The sequence below is a fragment of the Peromyscus maniculatus genome, chromosome 14 (assembly GCF_049852395.1).
Source record: "Peromyscus maniculatus bairdii isolate BWxNUB_F1_BW_parent chromosome 14, HU_Pman_BW_mat_3.1, whole genome shotgun sequence".
NCBI lineage: Eukaryota > Metazoa > Chordata > Mammalia > Rodentia > Cricetidae > Peromyscus > Peromyscus maniculatus.
In genome coordinates this window covers 59,245,502-59,261,097 of record NC_134865.1, presented here as the reverse complement: position 1 = coordinate 59,261,097, position 15,596 = coordinate 59,245,502, and the positions used below count along the sequence as shown (strand labels likewise).

At 48.2% G+C, this 15,596-nt stretch overlaps 1 protein-coding gene across 3 annotated transcripts in view; it reads left to right on the top strand.

Moving 5' to 3' along the window:
• The window catches only part of Angel1 (angel homolog 1), a 35,648-nt gene that overhangs the window by 942 nt on the left and 19,110 nt on the right, over positions 1-15,596 (top strand). The window contains exons 2-4 of one of the 3 annotated variants that reach the window (XM_042260968.2): positions 8,936-9,050; positions 13,694-14,269; positions 15,261-15,487. In XM_042260968.2, the coding sequence (XP_042116902.2) occupies positions 8,948-9,050; positions 13,694-14,269; positions 15,261-15,487 (906 nt within the window). In that variant the 5' untranslated portion in view covers positions 8,936-8,947. Of the gene's footprint in view, positions 1-8,935; positions 9,051-10,440; positions 10,601-10,628; positions 11,008-13,693; positions 14,270-15,260; positions 15,488-15,596 lie in introns of those variants that run through there. The other 2 variants (XM_006990305.4, XM_016008609.3) reach the window with 2 other exon arrangements.

Below are 15,596 nucleotides of genomic sequence, written 5' to 3'. Positions count from 1 at the left end.
TGTGCATGAGGCGGGAGCATTATGTGTGCATGTTGCAATGTCTCGGCACAGCCATTGAAAGGGCTCTTCTCTCCTCATTGGAGCCTTTCCATCATTTTCATTCATGGTTGGAGATTGTGTCCTTTCTGTTTTGTGTCACAACCAACCAGGTGGTGGCACTTGCCTGTAATCCCAGCACCCAGGAGGCAGAGCTGGGAAGATCACAAGTTCAAGGCCAGCTTGGACTATAGAGTTTCAAACCGAACCAAACCTCGGAATGCTGCATTGTGCCATCTAATTAAACCACTGTGCACTAAAGTGACTAGTTTGTGAGACAGTCCCCTACAGTGCTCAGGGGTGGGCCCGAGGGCACCTGGGACATGAACTGATGCTGCAGGTAATTCAAACAGCAGGGTGCCACAATTTTGGAATAAATCAAAGAGAATCGTCATCTGGGGCAAGGTTTGGATGCCAAATACAAAGAGAATGAGAATTGGACCCTGAAGATGACTCAGGGGTTAAAAGCTCTTGCCACCCAGCCTGATGGATCCCTGGGACCCACATGGTGGAAGGAGAGAATGGAATCCTGAAAGCTGTCCTTTGATTTCCATGTGTGTGCTGTGGCACTATCCTTAACACACACACACACACACACACACACACACACACACACACACACGTTTTAAAAAGAAGAGGATCTGTGTGTATGTGTATGTGTGTGTGTGTGTGTGTGTGTGTGTGTGTGTGTGTGCAGATCTGCATGCAGAGGACAGAGTGGTACACTTCAGGAGTCTTCCTCTATTGCCCTCTATTTTATTTTATTTTATGCATTATGGGTGTTTTGTTTGCATGTATGTCTATGCATTGCTTGCATGCCTGGGTAGGGCAGGCATGAAGAGACCAGAAGAGGGCATAGGATCTTTTGGAACTAGAGTTACTGATTGATGCTTTATTGGGGCCGGGGATTGAACCCGGGTCCTCTGGAACAACAGCCAGTGCTCTTAACTGCTGAGCCGTCTTTCCAGTCCCACTGCTTTTTGTTGTTGTTGTTTTGTCTGTTCGTTTTTGGTGGGGTCTATCACTGAATCTGAAGCTTGATGGTTTGTTTCCTTTGGGGCTAGACTGGCTGGCCAGCAAGCTCCCAGGATCAGCCTCCCAACACTGGGGTTATAGGCATTTGTGGCCATGCCTGGTTTTCATGTAGGTGCTAGGGATTAGAACTCAGGTCCTCTTGCTTTTACAATAAGTACTTGTACTGGTATGCTCGGTCGTCAACTTGACTACATCTGAAACAGCCATCACAAGTACTAAGAACACAAGTCACTGGGTATACCTGTGAGGGATTTGTAGTGAATTCCAGATGTAGTCAAGTTGACAACCAAGAATAGCCATCCCAGGACTCTTAACCACAGAGACATCCTCCCAATCCCAATTCCCTTCTTCGTTACCAGTATCTCTGTTCACCAGTGAGGTTTAAAGCAGAGGGAGTCCTTTGTGGCCTCCATGCTAGCATTTATATATATGTGTATATTTATCCCTGATAAGCGCCACACTCTGCTCCATGGGCTTCATATGTTTTAATTTGTTTCAACTGCTCAAAGCCTCTATTACTCCTACTTTGCAGAGGAGGAGACTGAGAGAAGGATTAAGTAATTGGTCCAAGCTCACAAAGCTAGTGGGTGATGGAGTGGGGATGTAAGTGGACTCTGTCTGGCTTCAGAGTCCATGCTGCCTCTGTAGTGATTTCTGTGTTTGAACAAAACAAGGCTGTTTCCTCTCTGGGGCAACTGTAGCTCTTGGTTGAGGAAGGTTTGTGCTCAAGTGATGTATTTCAGGATTGGTGAACTGTGTAGTCCACTGGTTACATCTGGACCATGGCTTAATTTTATAAAGTTTCTTGACACAGTTACACCCAATTAGGCATGGCCTATGGCTGCTTTCAGAACTCTAGAAAGCCCCAACTACTTCCTATCTGGTTCTTTAAGAAAGAGTATTTGATGGCAATTAAATAAGATGATCCAGGATGGAAGGTCCAGTTTCTTAGGGGAAGAGAATAGAGACAAAGGCATTAGAGCTGTGGTTCTCAATCTTCCTGATGCTGCGACCCTTGAATACAGTTCCTCATGCTGTGGTAACCCCAACTATAAAATCATTTTTGTTGCTACTTTATAACTATAATTTTGCTACTGTTATGAATCATAATGTAAATATTTGATATGCAGGATATGCACCCACAAACGGGTCAAAACCCATGGTTGAGAACCACTGGACCAAAGGGAGGAAGTTAGCAGAAGGAGGAAACACGACCTAAGAGAGGAATAAAAGTTGTTGTGTTAGTTGTAATGATGCCCGATTTTATGCAAAAAATTATTTTGATACAGGGTCTTGTTATGTAACCCAGGTTGGCTTTGAACTTGTGGTGTTTACTGTGTCTTGGCCTCCTAAGTACTGGGATTATAAGTGTGTGCAATCACATCTGGCTTGGGATTTTATTGCTGTTGTTGATGGTGTGTGTGTGTGTGTGTGTGTGTGTGTGTGTGTGTGTGTGTGTGTGATACCAGAGGTTAATGCTCTACTGCTTTCCATGTTTGTTTGTTTTTTTACATTTAGGTGTGTGTGTGTGTGTGTGTGTGTGTGTGTGTGTGTTTGTACATGTGAGTGCAGTGCCTTTGAAGGACAGAAGAGGGCATCAGATCTTCTGGAGCTGGAATTACAGGTAGCTATGAGGCTCTTAAATGTGGGTACTTCTGTAAGAGCAGTGCATGCTCTTAACCACCGAACCGTCTCTCCAGCCCCATTTCTGCCATTTTTTTTTAATATACAGGGTCTCTCACTGAACTTAGGGCTCACTGATTGGCTAGACTGGCTGGCCAGTGGCCCCCAAGATCCTCCTTCCTTCAGCTAACAGTGTTGGGATTTACAGGGATGCGTCGATACCTCGGGCTTTTTATGTGGGTGCTGGGAATGCTTGCCCACTAAGCCACCGCCCGGCGCCCTAGGATCTTTTAAATGATAGTTTTAAGTGATAAGATTTCAAACATGGGGAGGGGGGCATTGAATTAAATTACTCGTCTCATTGCTACAACCAAATGTCTGGCAAGGACAGCTTAAGGATGGAAGGTTTATTTGGCCCACGGTTCAGGACGAATTCCAGTCCGTTATGGCAGGGAAGGCTTTTGATGGGAGTGTAAGGAGGCCCACCATACTGTGTCTGTAGTCAGGAAGCAGAGTGGACAGGAAATGGGAGCTGGCCATAAAACCTCAAGGCCAACCTCCAGTGACACACTTCCTGCAGTTAGACCCCACCTCCTATAGGCACTAGAACCTTCCAGACTGGCAACACCAGCTGGGAACAAAGGAACATAAAGGGAGCATTTCGTAGTCAAACCACGTTCAGCTATGGAGTGCCCTGGCACTGGGCAGGGTGATGGGGATCAAGAGGGTGGACCTCATGGAGTGTGCAGTCTACTGAAGGGTACAGATGAATGGATACAGTGACCGTATTGAGTCCAGGGTGGAAGAGGCAATAGGAGGGGCTTCAGGTCTGTACTAGGGAGCAGTGTTGTGTGCTGTGTGAGTGATGGAGATCTGAGAACCTTGAGGAAGAGAGAGATGCCTGGGTTAGGAACCAAAGATCCACTAGACAGTAGTAACCAGGTAAGTGGATGAGGGCGAGGAGGCGTATTTAAGGCTGACAAAGAAAAGCATGTACAAAGCCATCCCAGCATGTTAAGGCTGGGGCATGATTCCCATCGGGGAAGGAAGTGTTGGGAAAGGAGCTGGGAGGGTGGGGAGGCCCATCCTGCTGTGCCAAGCAGTCTGGCTTGCATCCTGACATCCACACAGCTTTGCAGAAAGGTGTTTAAGCAGGAGAATGACCCAGTGGGTGTCGCACAGTGGAAAGCATGCTCTGGCTGCACTGTGCAGCATGGATTAAAGCTAGGAGGGGGATCAGCACCAGCTAGGAGCAGATGAAGGGTGAAGTGGATTGTTTCCATAGATTCGAAGGAGGTCAAATCACTTGGACTCCAGTGAGCTCAGAAATAAAAGCAAAAGAGAAGAAGTACTGTAGGAGAGCAAGGTAAATGTTTGTTATTCAGAAAAAAAGATAAAGAAACTGGAACTGTGGGGTTTGTGGGACAAGCTGACAGGTAGGAGGTAATGAGTGTACTTTGAGGGTGTTGAATCTGGGAGTTATCCCTGGGTATCCATTGAAGAGGACTGTAGGCAGAAGGGTTTGTCTATGGGCCAGGAAAGGAACTTGGGGGAAAAAAAACAGACATGAGGGCTGTGGATGCTCCATTGGTAGAGTGCTTGGCTAGCATGTATGTTACCAGTCTCTGGGTTTGAACCCCAGCAATGCATAGAGCTGGGTGTGGTGGTTCCTTCCAGTAATCGCAGCACTTAGGGGGTGGAGGTAGGCGACCCTGAAGTTGAAAGTCATTTTAGGTTACATAGTGAGTTCAAGGTCAGCCTTGGATACACGAGACCTTGTCACAACAAGGGAAGGCGGAGGGAGCATTAGAGAGGCAGGCTCAGCGGAGTGATGGAAGAAATGCGTGCGAAGGAGAGGTAAAGAAGCAGAGAGAACAGAGTTGGTTATGAAGGAGAGATGGAAAGGCAGAGGGACGGCCAGAGGGGTAATAAGTGTCACAATGTAGAAAAGCCTGACATGCCTAAGAACTGATGTGAGGACTCGGCAGAGGGGTGGTGGGGGGTGGTGGGGGGTGGGGGGGAGGGGTAGGGAAGCCATCTCAGGGAAGAGGGATAGAGGGTCCTGAGCTCGGTGGAGGGGCCAGCCACCGTGTCGGGAGGCAAGGGGAGAAGGTGGCTCCGGATCTTGTTCCACACACTGCTGTGATAGCATGGTGGAGTTTATTCTTGGTGGCTCCCCTTCTCAAAAGCTGATGGGGAGCTGGTCTCCTAAGAGCCAAGGAATGGGGCTGGGTAGAAAGTCAGAGGACAGACATGAGAAGCTGACGAACATTGAACTTGAGAGATGTCTAATGAAAACGTGGTCTCCTGACAGTGACCGAGAGTGAATGAATGACTAACACTAATTTGGATCATTTGGGGAATATCTAGTCATTAATTCTGAGATGCTGGAGCAAACGCTAGGCTCAGAGAAGCAAGGTTTTTTTAAATTTTTTTTTTTGAGACAGGGTTTCTCTGTGTAACCCTGGCTGTCCTTGAACCTGCTTCGTGGGCCAGGCTGGCCTTGAACTCACAAAGATCCACTTGTCCCTGCCTTCCAAGTGCTGGGATTAAAGGTGTATGCCATCACTGCCTAGCTAAGAAGCAAAGTTTTTTTTTTTTTTTTTTTTTTTTTATCAGAAAACTGGAAGAGGCAATACTTTTTAGCCCATCCTATCAGAGAGGCTGAGCTTACTTGCTAGATCCGCACAGATTCAAAATGGGAGCTATTAACTTATTGTAGGTCTTCAGCCTTTGGAATGTGGCCACTCCAAATTGAGATGTGATGTCTGGCTAACACACATACTAGATTTCAAAGACTAAGCACAAAAATAAATATTAAAAAAGACATTTAAAAATATAAATTGTAGGTTAATTTTTTTTTAATCTACAGGGTTGAATTAAAGATTATTAAAACTAAGTTCATTTGCTTTATTTACTTATGTTTTCATTTCCTTTGTGTGATGCTTGGGATTAAATACAAGGTCTTTTTTTGTTTGTTTGTTTGTTTGTTTTTTTGAGACAGATTTCTCTGTGTAGTCCTGGCTGTCCTGGATCTCGGTCTGTAAATGAGGCTGGCCTCGAACTCAGAGATCCGCCTGCCTCTGCCTCTTGAGTGCTGGGATTAAAGGTGTGCGCCACCACTGCCCAGCTAAATGTAGGGTCTTATGCATATGAGACAACTGATCTGTCACTGAGCTACATCCAAATCCACATGTTTACTTTTGATAAAACTTCTTTTTCTGTACTGAGGATTGAACCTAAGGCCTCATACATACCAGGCAAACACTTTACCATCAAGTTACACCCTCAAGTCTCTAGTATACATTTTTTCCTCTTATTTTATGTGTATGGATGCCTTGGCTGAATCTATGTCTGTGTACCCTTAGTACACCTGCTGCCTGCAGAGACCAGTAAAGCGATGTTACCGATGATTGTGAGTCACCATGTGGGTGCTGGGAATTGAACCCTTATCCTCTGGAAGAGCAGTCAATGCTCTTAACTGCTGAGTCTTCTCTCTAGTAGAAGTTAAAAATTACTATTATTATTATTTTATGTTTATGGATTGTAGCTGAAGAGTTTTCTCTTTGGGTCCTGCCAAACTCTAGCCGTCCAACAGCCCACTTATAAACACACAGACACTTATATTATTTAAACTGTTTGGCCTAATGGCTCAGGCTTCTAGCTATCTGGTTCTTACATCTTAAATTTATCCATTTCTATAAATCTATACCTTGCCACGTGGCTCGTGGCTTACTGGCATCTTCACATGCTGCTTGTCATGGCGGAGGCTGGCAGTGTCTCCCTCCACCTTCCTGTTCTCTCAGTTCTCCTCTCTGTTAGTTCCGCCTATACTTCCTGACTGGCCACTGGCCAATCAGTGTTTTATTTATTGACGAATCAGGGCAATACATTTGACATACAGACCATCCCACAACAATGGATGTTTTATTTCCATGTAGGTGTGTGCATTATATGTGTGCCGGGTGCGCACAGAATCTGGAAGAGGGCGTTGGATCCCCTGGAACTGGAGTTATAGACAGTTGTGAGCGGCATTGTAGGTGGCATATCCTCTGGGTGTGCAGACAATGCTCTTAATTACTGCCCTCCCTAAGATCAACACTACACCTGTGGTTCACATTTTTTGGTGGGGTGGGCAGCACTCTCCAGGCCTTGGCCAGTAACTTCTCCACTCCTGAATGTAATTGGCAGAAGTATAGCAAAAAAGTTACAGGCAGTCAACTTCCACATGAACCAAGCTGAGCTCCTCAAAGTATTGCAAAACCTTTCTCTTCCACTGTTAGACAGCGTGTGCACCTTGAAGCCGTGCTAATGAGGAAGGCGCGTGCGCCTCTCGCTGCCATTCTTATCACCGCGGAGATGAATTGCAGGGCTCATCCCTGAGAGTATTTCTGCTAAGATGAAGCCGGACACAGCGAAGATGATGCTCGCAATGTTCCTTTGGCTGAGGAATTGTGGTCCAGAGGTGGCATTAACTGTGTAGGGCTATGGGTCGCACCCCTCCTTGGAAGCTTGCGTGGCACCCTCTGGTACCATGAGAGCTAGTCCTCAGAGAAGAGGCTTTCAGGTCAGATCCAGCTCAGATCCTCTGGGTCCTGTGTCTGAAGTACACGGTGTCATCAGCGATAGGGACTTACCTTCCACCTCCGTGGGGGAAACTAAGGACAACAGCAACGGCCTGTAACCTTTTGAGAGTCTCTTAGATGACCCTGACCAGCAACACAAAAGATAGCTTATGTCTGGTGTTGGGATTTTTCTTGGGTCTATGGCTCTTTGAGGGGAGCATTGTCAGCCCAGATGGGAAAATTTTATTTGAATTATATATGGAATCGGCGAGGCAGTGGTGGTGCATGCCTTTAATCCCAGCACTCGGGGGGCAGAGACACAGAGAAATCTTGTTTCGAAAAAACAAAACAAAACAAAAATTATATATGGAACCCACAGTTACTGGCTCTCTTGGTAATCCAGTGTCGCAGTTTGGAGAGCAGGAACTGTATTTTTGCCAGGGATTATGGAAGAAGACCCAACATTTGCAATTAGAGATGGCTTTTGTCCAAGTTTAAAAACCATGATAGACACTTAGCATTCATAAAACCCCAGGTTTGATCTCCACCATTGCATACTGGCAGCGTTGGTGCAAATCTGTAATCCCAATACTTGGGAGGTGGACGCAGAAGGATCCTAAATTCAAAGTCATCCTTGGATACATTCTTGGAGCAAGTTCAAGGTCATTCTGGGATAATGAGATCCTATTTGGAAAAAAAAAAAAGAAAGAAGAAAAAGGAAAGGAGAAAGAAAACACTGAGAGCCCACTCTGGCTCAGCGTGGTGAGGAAACCATGACACCAAGAGGATGGGTGACCCAAGAGGCTCTGTGGGGAGGAAACGGCAGAACTGGGGTTCTGAGTTCAAGCGGTCAAAACCCAAAGCTTGTGTGATTCTCCAATCACCCTTTGCCTTCTAAATCAAGTAGCTAATTATAAGTCAGGAAACAGAGGGAAGCCCAGCTTCACTGGCTCCAGGGAAAGCTTCGGAAAGAGCGGCATCAGTTAGCTGGCCATATTCTGTCCACAGCTGTGTCCCGAGCAGCCCAGGTGAGGCTAGCTCTTTTAGGAGAAGCTTCCTATCTCAAGGATTTTTGTTTGTTTGTTTAATTGGATTTATTATGCACATGGTGTTATACCTGCATGTATCCCTACAAGCCAGAAGAGGGCACCAGATCTCATTACAGATGGTTGTGAGCCACCATGTGGTTGCTGGGACTTGAACTCAGGACCTCTGGAAGAGCAGCCAGTGCTCTTAACCTCTGAGCCATCTCTTCAGTACCCACAGCTTCCTATCTCAAAACAACTTGATGAGTGTCTAAGGGCCTTGCCTCAGACCTGTGATGCAGAACTCTGGAAGGAAGGCCTAGACCTCTATACTTTAAAGACATTTTTCAAGTCAACGGAGGAAGCATTGCCTTCTTGGTTTATGGTTGGATTTGGAATTTGGACGTGCAGATAGCTCTTGGGAGAGTTTACTTAAGCCATGTTGACGGAATGGACTTGATTGGGGTTCCTTGGGTAGTGCTAATGGTTGTAGCTTACTTATGAATGGCTTCCCAGCCTCCAGAGTGCCAGAGTTCGTCTCGGGTGAAGGGGTGGGCACTGCTGCTTTTGCTGCTGCCGCCGCTGCAAGCAGCTCATGAGGGGGAAATCTCAGGAAGGCCACACCACTGACTCTCTCCTCCTTCCTTTTAGCCCTCCAGTGTTATGATGTATCCAGCTGGCCCAGGATCTGGTGACTCCCCGGAGGGCTTCCCTGAACAGCCAAGGCTCCAGCCACAAATTGGAAATGGCACAGCTCAGACACTGGGTACTGGAACTGGGTGTACAATGTGGTCCTTCGTCCCTTAGGTCATAGCTGAGGCAGAAGATGGAGGGTGATAGACAAGGGGAGAGAAATTCAAAGGGGTCTTGGGTTAGTACAGACTTGATGGAAGAACTGGCCTTCGCTTAAGCCGACACACACTTTATCCAGTCATTAGTCCCTTCCATGTGACTGGGCGTCTTATATATTTTGAGACAAGGTCTTTGTAGCTCTGGCTAACCTGGAACTCAAAGAGATGCACCTGCTTCTGTCTCCAGAGGGGTCTACCACGCCCAGCTTTAGTTTTCTATTGCTGTGATAAAACGCCACGACCAAGACAATTTTCAGAAGGAAGGGTTTATTTGGAGCTTACAGTTGCAGGGAGCTAAGAGTCCACGATGTCAGAGCAGAGGCAGCAGGCATGTGGTAGAACGGGAGCTGAGGGCTCACCTCTCAGGCTGCAAGCAGCAAAGAGAAAAAACTGAAAATAGTGTGAGTCTTTCGAGATCTCAGAGCCAGCCTCCCGCGACAACACACTTCCTTATTCAGACCACCACACTGACCTGGTATTAGGTACACTAGAGATACATGGTAAACACACCGTCAGTCACACTTGGTTCCTGGTATTGAGGAGTCCTTCTTTCATTCCAATGGGCCACGTCATTTTTTTTTCACCTCATGATAAACGCACGACCCACCATTCAGTCTTGGTCCCTGATCTTGTGGAGTCTTCTCTCCCTCCATTTCCCCCTCCCGATGAGAGGGGCACACCTTTCCCCCATAACCCATTTGGAACAGGTGGAGGAGGTAAAAATCTCATGTGTTCGAAGGAAGAGAGGACTCCATTTGTGACCTAGAATCTGAGCTGGGAAACAGTCAAGGCCAGAAGAGGTGTGGGCATGAGGAAGAACTTGTCCCCTGTCCTCTCGGCTCAGAAGGGTTAGTTACAGAAGTTATGCCCAGACGTCTTAGCGCAAAGTCCAGTCTTTCGTATTACAGATGAGGGAAGTGTCAAAAAAGGGTATATGATGTTCCACACCTAGGTTGTAGTAGAAGTGAGAATAAAACTGGGCTCTTAAAGGTACTTTAGAGCCTCCAAGGGGCCCCTTAATTTTATTATTTGTATTTGTTTATTTAAATGAACTTTTAAAGTTGGCATTCAAGAGTAATGGGATTCACTGCCCGGCTGTTCCGTTGCCATGGAAGCCGGCGCCTTCCAAGGCAGCCCCTCCCCTCGCAACACCCCCCCCCTCCCCGCTTACTCCCAATAAAGTTGTTGTTGAAGCGATGGCCGGGGGCGGGGCCTGGGCGGTGTGGAGGCGGAGCTTGGGCGGCTCGAGGCCGAGCTTGGGCAGCGTGGGGGGGCGGAGCCTGGGCGGCGTGGAGGGGGAGGAGCCTGGGTGGCGCGGGGCGGGGCCTCACAGAGGGAGACCGGTGTGCGGCGGCGGCCGTGTGCGGAGGGGCGGCGGCGCGGGCGGGCAGGCGGCCGGCCATGATCGCGTCGTGCCTGTGTTACCTGCTGCTGCCGGCCGCGCGCCTCTTCCGCTCCCTCTCAGGTACCGGCCTCGCGTCCCGCGGGGCGGGGAGCTGGGGCTGCGCCCTGTGGAGGCGGAGGAGGGGCGGAGGGTCCGCGGGGCCCTGGGGTGGAGGGAGCGGGCGGGCCTCCCACCCGCTGGCGGCCAGGTCGGCTGGCGGCCAGCAGGTGTGGAGGTGGTGGCTCTTTGAGCCCCGGTCCGCGGGCCGTTCTGGCCCCACGAGGCTCGGGCTGGCCGGCGACTCTCGTGGGCAGCCCCTCCTCACGCTGTGGTCTGGTGACGTCGGGCCCACGGTTAACGTGGACCCGGGGCTGGGGCAGGGGGCGCCCTCCTGGGCTGTGGCGGTGGTCCTGGGGCAGGCGGAGACACTCCCGGGGGGTCGGGAGCGGTGGCAACCCCGGACAGGCGAGGACCAGACTTCTCGGCAGGTAGAGTCGGGGAGCGGTGTGCCCTGAGACGGTGGCCTCGCTTCACCGAGGCTTCTCACGGCGGCCTGTCATCTGCTGGCCTCCGGCGGTTCGAGTCTAGTTGGAAAAAAACAAAACAAAACAACTTCATGCTCAGAAGCCAGAGGCGTGTCTGGAGCAAGTGTTGAGAGAGAGAGAGAGATGTGATGGGTTGGCTGCCTTAGTGAGGGAGGTGGTTGTCACTTCTGCACAATCTGCCTTCTTCTCTCTGCTTTTGAGATCCGCAGGCTTTCATGCAACCCCGACTTTTCTCTGAGGTCCCGCAGGATTCCCAGACGTCCCCGGTAGCTTAGGGAAGGGCAGTGTCAAGAAGGGTTTTCATAGAAATAAGAGGCCCAACTGCATTCTGTGGAGCTGCACTCTGTGGGTGACGGATACTATATTTTCATATCAAATATTAAAATTTTTAAAACACTGTCTCCACTAGACTGCTAGTTTCAACAGAGCAGGGCCTTGATTTGTTCACTGTATCTCATGCCAACACATGGCCTGCTGGCCGTCATGGGTTTCCAGAGGCTTCAGGAAGGGGTGTCCATACTTCTCAGGCATGGGAAATCCTACAGAAGTCACTGTTTACAGAGAACCCAGCATAGTCCTTTCATTAGGTGGCTACCTAGTCTCTACAATGGTAGTCTTAATATTAGTCCTCAGGTTTCCCAGTCTCTAGAATTCTAGGGATTTTAGAGGAGCCTTCCATCCACACACTATAAAGTGACAAGTATATTAATTTTGTATATTTGGTATTTTGAAAAACAATCACCACCAAAGCTCCTCTGGCATGTGCCATATATAATGTTTCAAGGGACAGATAGTTAGCAAGTTGGTAACTGAATCCCAGCAACCAGCCTGTGGCTTGAGAGTTTTAGAGCAGACCATTTATTGTGTTATTAGATGTTTGGTGGCATCCCTGCCCCTTAACCAATGGCACTGTCACAGTTGTGGTCCCACAGTGGCTCTGGACATTGCTGTTCCCTACAGGCAAAATCCGCCTCTCTCACCTAGTTGAAAAATACTGATTTAATTTTTTGAGACAGGGTTTCTCTGTGTAATAACTGTGGCTTTCCTGGAACTCACTCTGTAGACCAGGCTGGCTTCAAACTCACAGAGATCCGCCTGCCTCTGCCTCCCGAGTGCTGGGATTAAAGGCGTGCACTACCACTGCCTGGCCACTGATTTAAGTTTTAAAAGATTTATTTATTATTCTGTGTGTGTGTGCACAAAATGTGTGTATGTGGTGGTGGTGGGGCTTGTCATGGTTTGCGCAAGTCTGAGGCCAGCTTGTGGATTTGGTTCCTTCACCCTTTTCTTCGGCAAGTGCCTTTATTTGCTGAGCCATCTTGCTGGCCCAGATTTACCACTTATTTAGAGGGACATAAATTCATGTAGGTCACATGGATATTTGAATTTTTACCATTTTGAAGTTTTTCATTCCTCTAAAAAATTGTCGATAAAACGAGTGTCTGATGATTGTGGGCCATCATTGTGTTCATGTCATTTGTTCTGACATGTAAATAAGCTCTGGTGTGTGTGCATGTGTGTGTTGGGAAGAGAGTTACTTGCTGTCATCAAAACGTTACTTTGAAGCTCCCATTTTAGAGTTCCCTGCCTGCTTTATCGCCTGTTGGCTGTCATTCATGGCCGCCACAGCAGAGATGACAGCTGTCTTGTCACTGTCGGTTGCTGGTGCCTTCTGATTTACAGTCTGATGTGTTATGGAGTGAGAAAACAGATAATGGGGTTTGTGAAAATGTTATGGGTGGAATAAATAGCTCTGGGAAGAGACCTAGGGGTTTTGTTAAAAAGTAAGTTGATTTTTTTAAGACTGTCCACTTTATTGTATCATTTTCGGAATGCTTTCATAGATTAGGGAGTCTATAGAGCTTGAAAACTCTTGGGTGTTACCTGGTTTGAACAACTCTGGTTCTCATCTTAAGGTCAAGAGTAAGCCCTTCTGAAGGAGCATTGTTTAGGGTCAGTTTTGTTCATTTTGTTACAAGGCTATGCTTCTGTATTATTTCATGGTCATGTGTTAGTTCTAATATAATGTGGTTTTCAGGACCCGAGAGTTGATGTTAGAAGTAGTGTCTTCAGGACTGGAGAATGGCTCAGTGGTTAAGAGCACTGGCCGTTTTTCTAGGGAACCCAGGTTTGGTTTATTCCCAGCCCTCATATGGTAGCTTACAATAATCTGTAACTCTAGGCCCAGGGGACCCCACACCATTATCTCACCCCTGTGGGTACCAGGCACTTACATGGTACACAGACATGCATGTAGACACAGACATACACATAAAATGAATAAATTAAAAATTAAACAGTAGGGTTTACTTCCAGGAAAAGGGATGAGGTTGTATGCGCCTATCTGTGTTCTAGGTTATCCCCTGGATTAGCTGTTCTTGCATTGAAATTTATTGGGTCCCTGCCATGCACGTTGGTTATTACTTGTAAAGCAATTAAAACAGTGTCTGGTGCATAGAAAGCACTGCTAAGACGATGTTCCAGGTATTAGGTTGGGAAGGCTATGACAGTACAATATGAGCAAGCTGGATGTGGCTATTGCTCATATGAGGCTCCTGTGCTAGCAAAGGAGTACTGTGGAATGAGTGCTGCTGTCTTCTTACAACCTCACACTTTGTTTCCTTTCTAGATGCTTTCTTTACATGTCGAAAAAATGCCCTTCTGGCGAAGAGCTCGTCCCCCCAGGTAGAGGGTAACTTTGCCATGGCCCCTCGGGGGCCTGACCAAGAGGAGTGTGAGGGCCTGCTGCAGCAGTGGCAAGAAGAAGGTTGGAGCCAGGCACTCTGTACTGCGAGTGAGGGTCCTCTTGCAGATAAGGGACTAGCTGAGAGCAGTCTGGCACTCCTGATGGATAATTCTGGAGAACAGGAGGCTGCCTCGGAGGACAAGTGGTCCAGCAGGCAGCTGAGTGACCTTCGGGCAGCAGAGAACCTGGACCAGTCTTTCCCTGAGGTGCCAGGGGAGGAGCCACTGGCCGAGGTTGAGGGCCCTTTGTGGGCAGCTGTCCCTGTGCAGACAGGGCCCCAGTATGCAGACTGTGCTGTCCTCCCAATGGGTGCAATGGCTGCAGAGCAATGGGAAGAGGACCCTGCAATGGTGGCCTGGAGTATAGCACCGGAGCCTATGCTCCAGGAAGAGACTTCCATGTGGCCCTTTGAAGGCCTGGAGCAGCTGCAGCCTCCCCCGATGGAAATACCCTATCATGGTGAGTCTGGCAACCAGCATAGAGAGCCACGTGCAGGTCGTTTGGGAAAGATCCTGTGGTGGGGAGTTCTGCTGCTACATTTATTTGATCCTGCAGGATCAGATATTGGGGGTGTCTTAAAGGTCATCATACCTGTCCTCAGGGGCCAGATGAAACGTCACAGAGCAGAGAGGCAGTGGGACCTGTCTGATGTCTTGCAGTTAGGCAGGGGGAGAACTGAGGCCCGGCCTTAACTCTGATGCTCTACACTGTTGCTCTGCAGACGTGACACAGGGTATTGTGGAGGCAGGGGTAGAGAGCTCCCAGGGCCTCCACTCTGCCTCAAGGAGAATAACTGGTTTCATTTATGTTGCTTTTTTTTTTTTTTTTTTTTGGTTTTGCAAGACAGAGTTTCTCTGTGTAACTTTGCACCTTTCCTGGAACTCACTCTGTAGCCCAGGCTGGCCTCAAACTCACAGAGATCTGCCTGGCTCTGCCTCCCTAGTGCTGGGATTAAAGGCGTGCGCCACCACCGCCCGGCTTGTTTATGTTACTTATATTGGGAGTCTATGAAGATGTGAAGAAAATTCTATGGCTTAAATAGGTTTGAAATCTGTTCAGGTGCTTCATAGTATCACCAGAAACCAGGTACAGATACAGAAAGCACTCAGGGCTGAAATTACTCTCGACATGTCTTTAACCCCAGGAGACTATTAATCATAACCACTGCATTATTCCCCAGAGACTCGTGGTTCTATCATAGGTGAGAACTTGTTAGACTCCTAAGTATTCTTGAGCATATGCTAGTGCTAGCTAGCAGGGGATACAGTGATGGACAGGCTTAGATTATCTCTAGCTCTGAGGGCTTTACTATCAGCTCTGAAAAATGCCCTGAGAGGGATGGATGGCAGCGGGAATGGAGAAAGGAACTTCAGGCGTGACATTGTGACTTTGGGTAGTAGTGGCTTGGCCGCTGAACAACCTGCAAACTCTTCTCTTGACCCCTCTGCAGAAATCCTGTGGCGAGAATGGGAGGATTTCTCCACGCAGCCAGATGCTCAGGGTCTGGAGGCAGGGGATGGCCCTCAGTTCCAGTTCACTCTGATGTCGTATAACATCCTGGCCCAGGATCTGATGCAGCAGAGCTCAGAGCTCTATCTGCATTGCCATCCAGATATCCTCAACTGGAATTACCGCTTTGCCAACCTCATGCAGGAATTCCAGCACTGGGACCCTGATGTGAGTGAAGAGGGAGACGCACCATCTTGCCTAGGTGTAGGACCCAGGCTGTTTTCTGACGCTTAGGGAGAATGAGATCCTACTCCATAGCTTTTCAGATGATGACAGT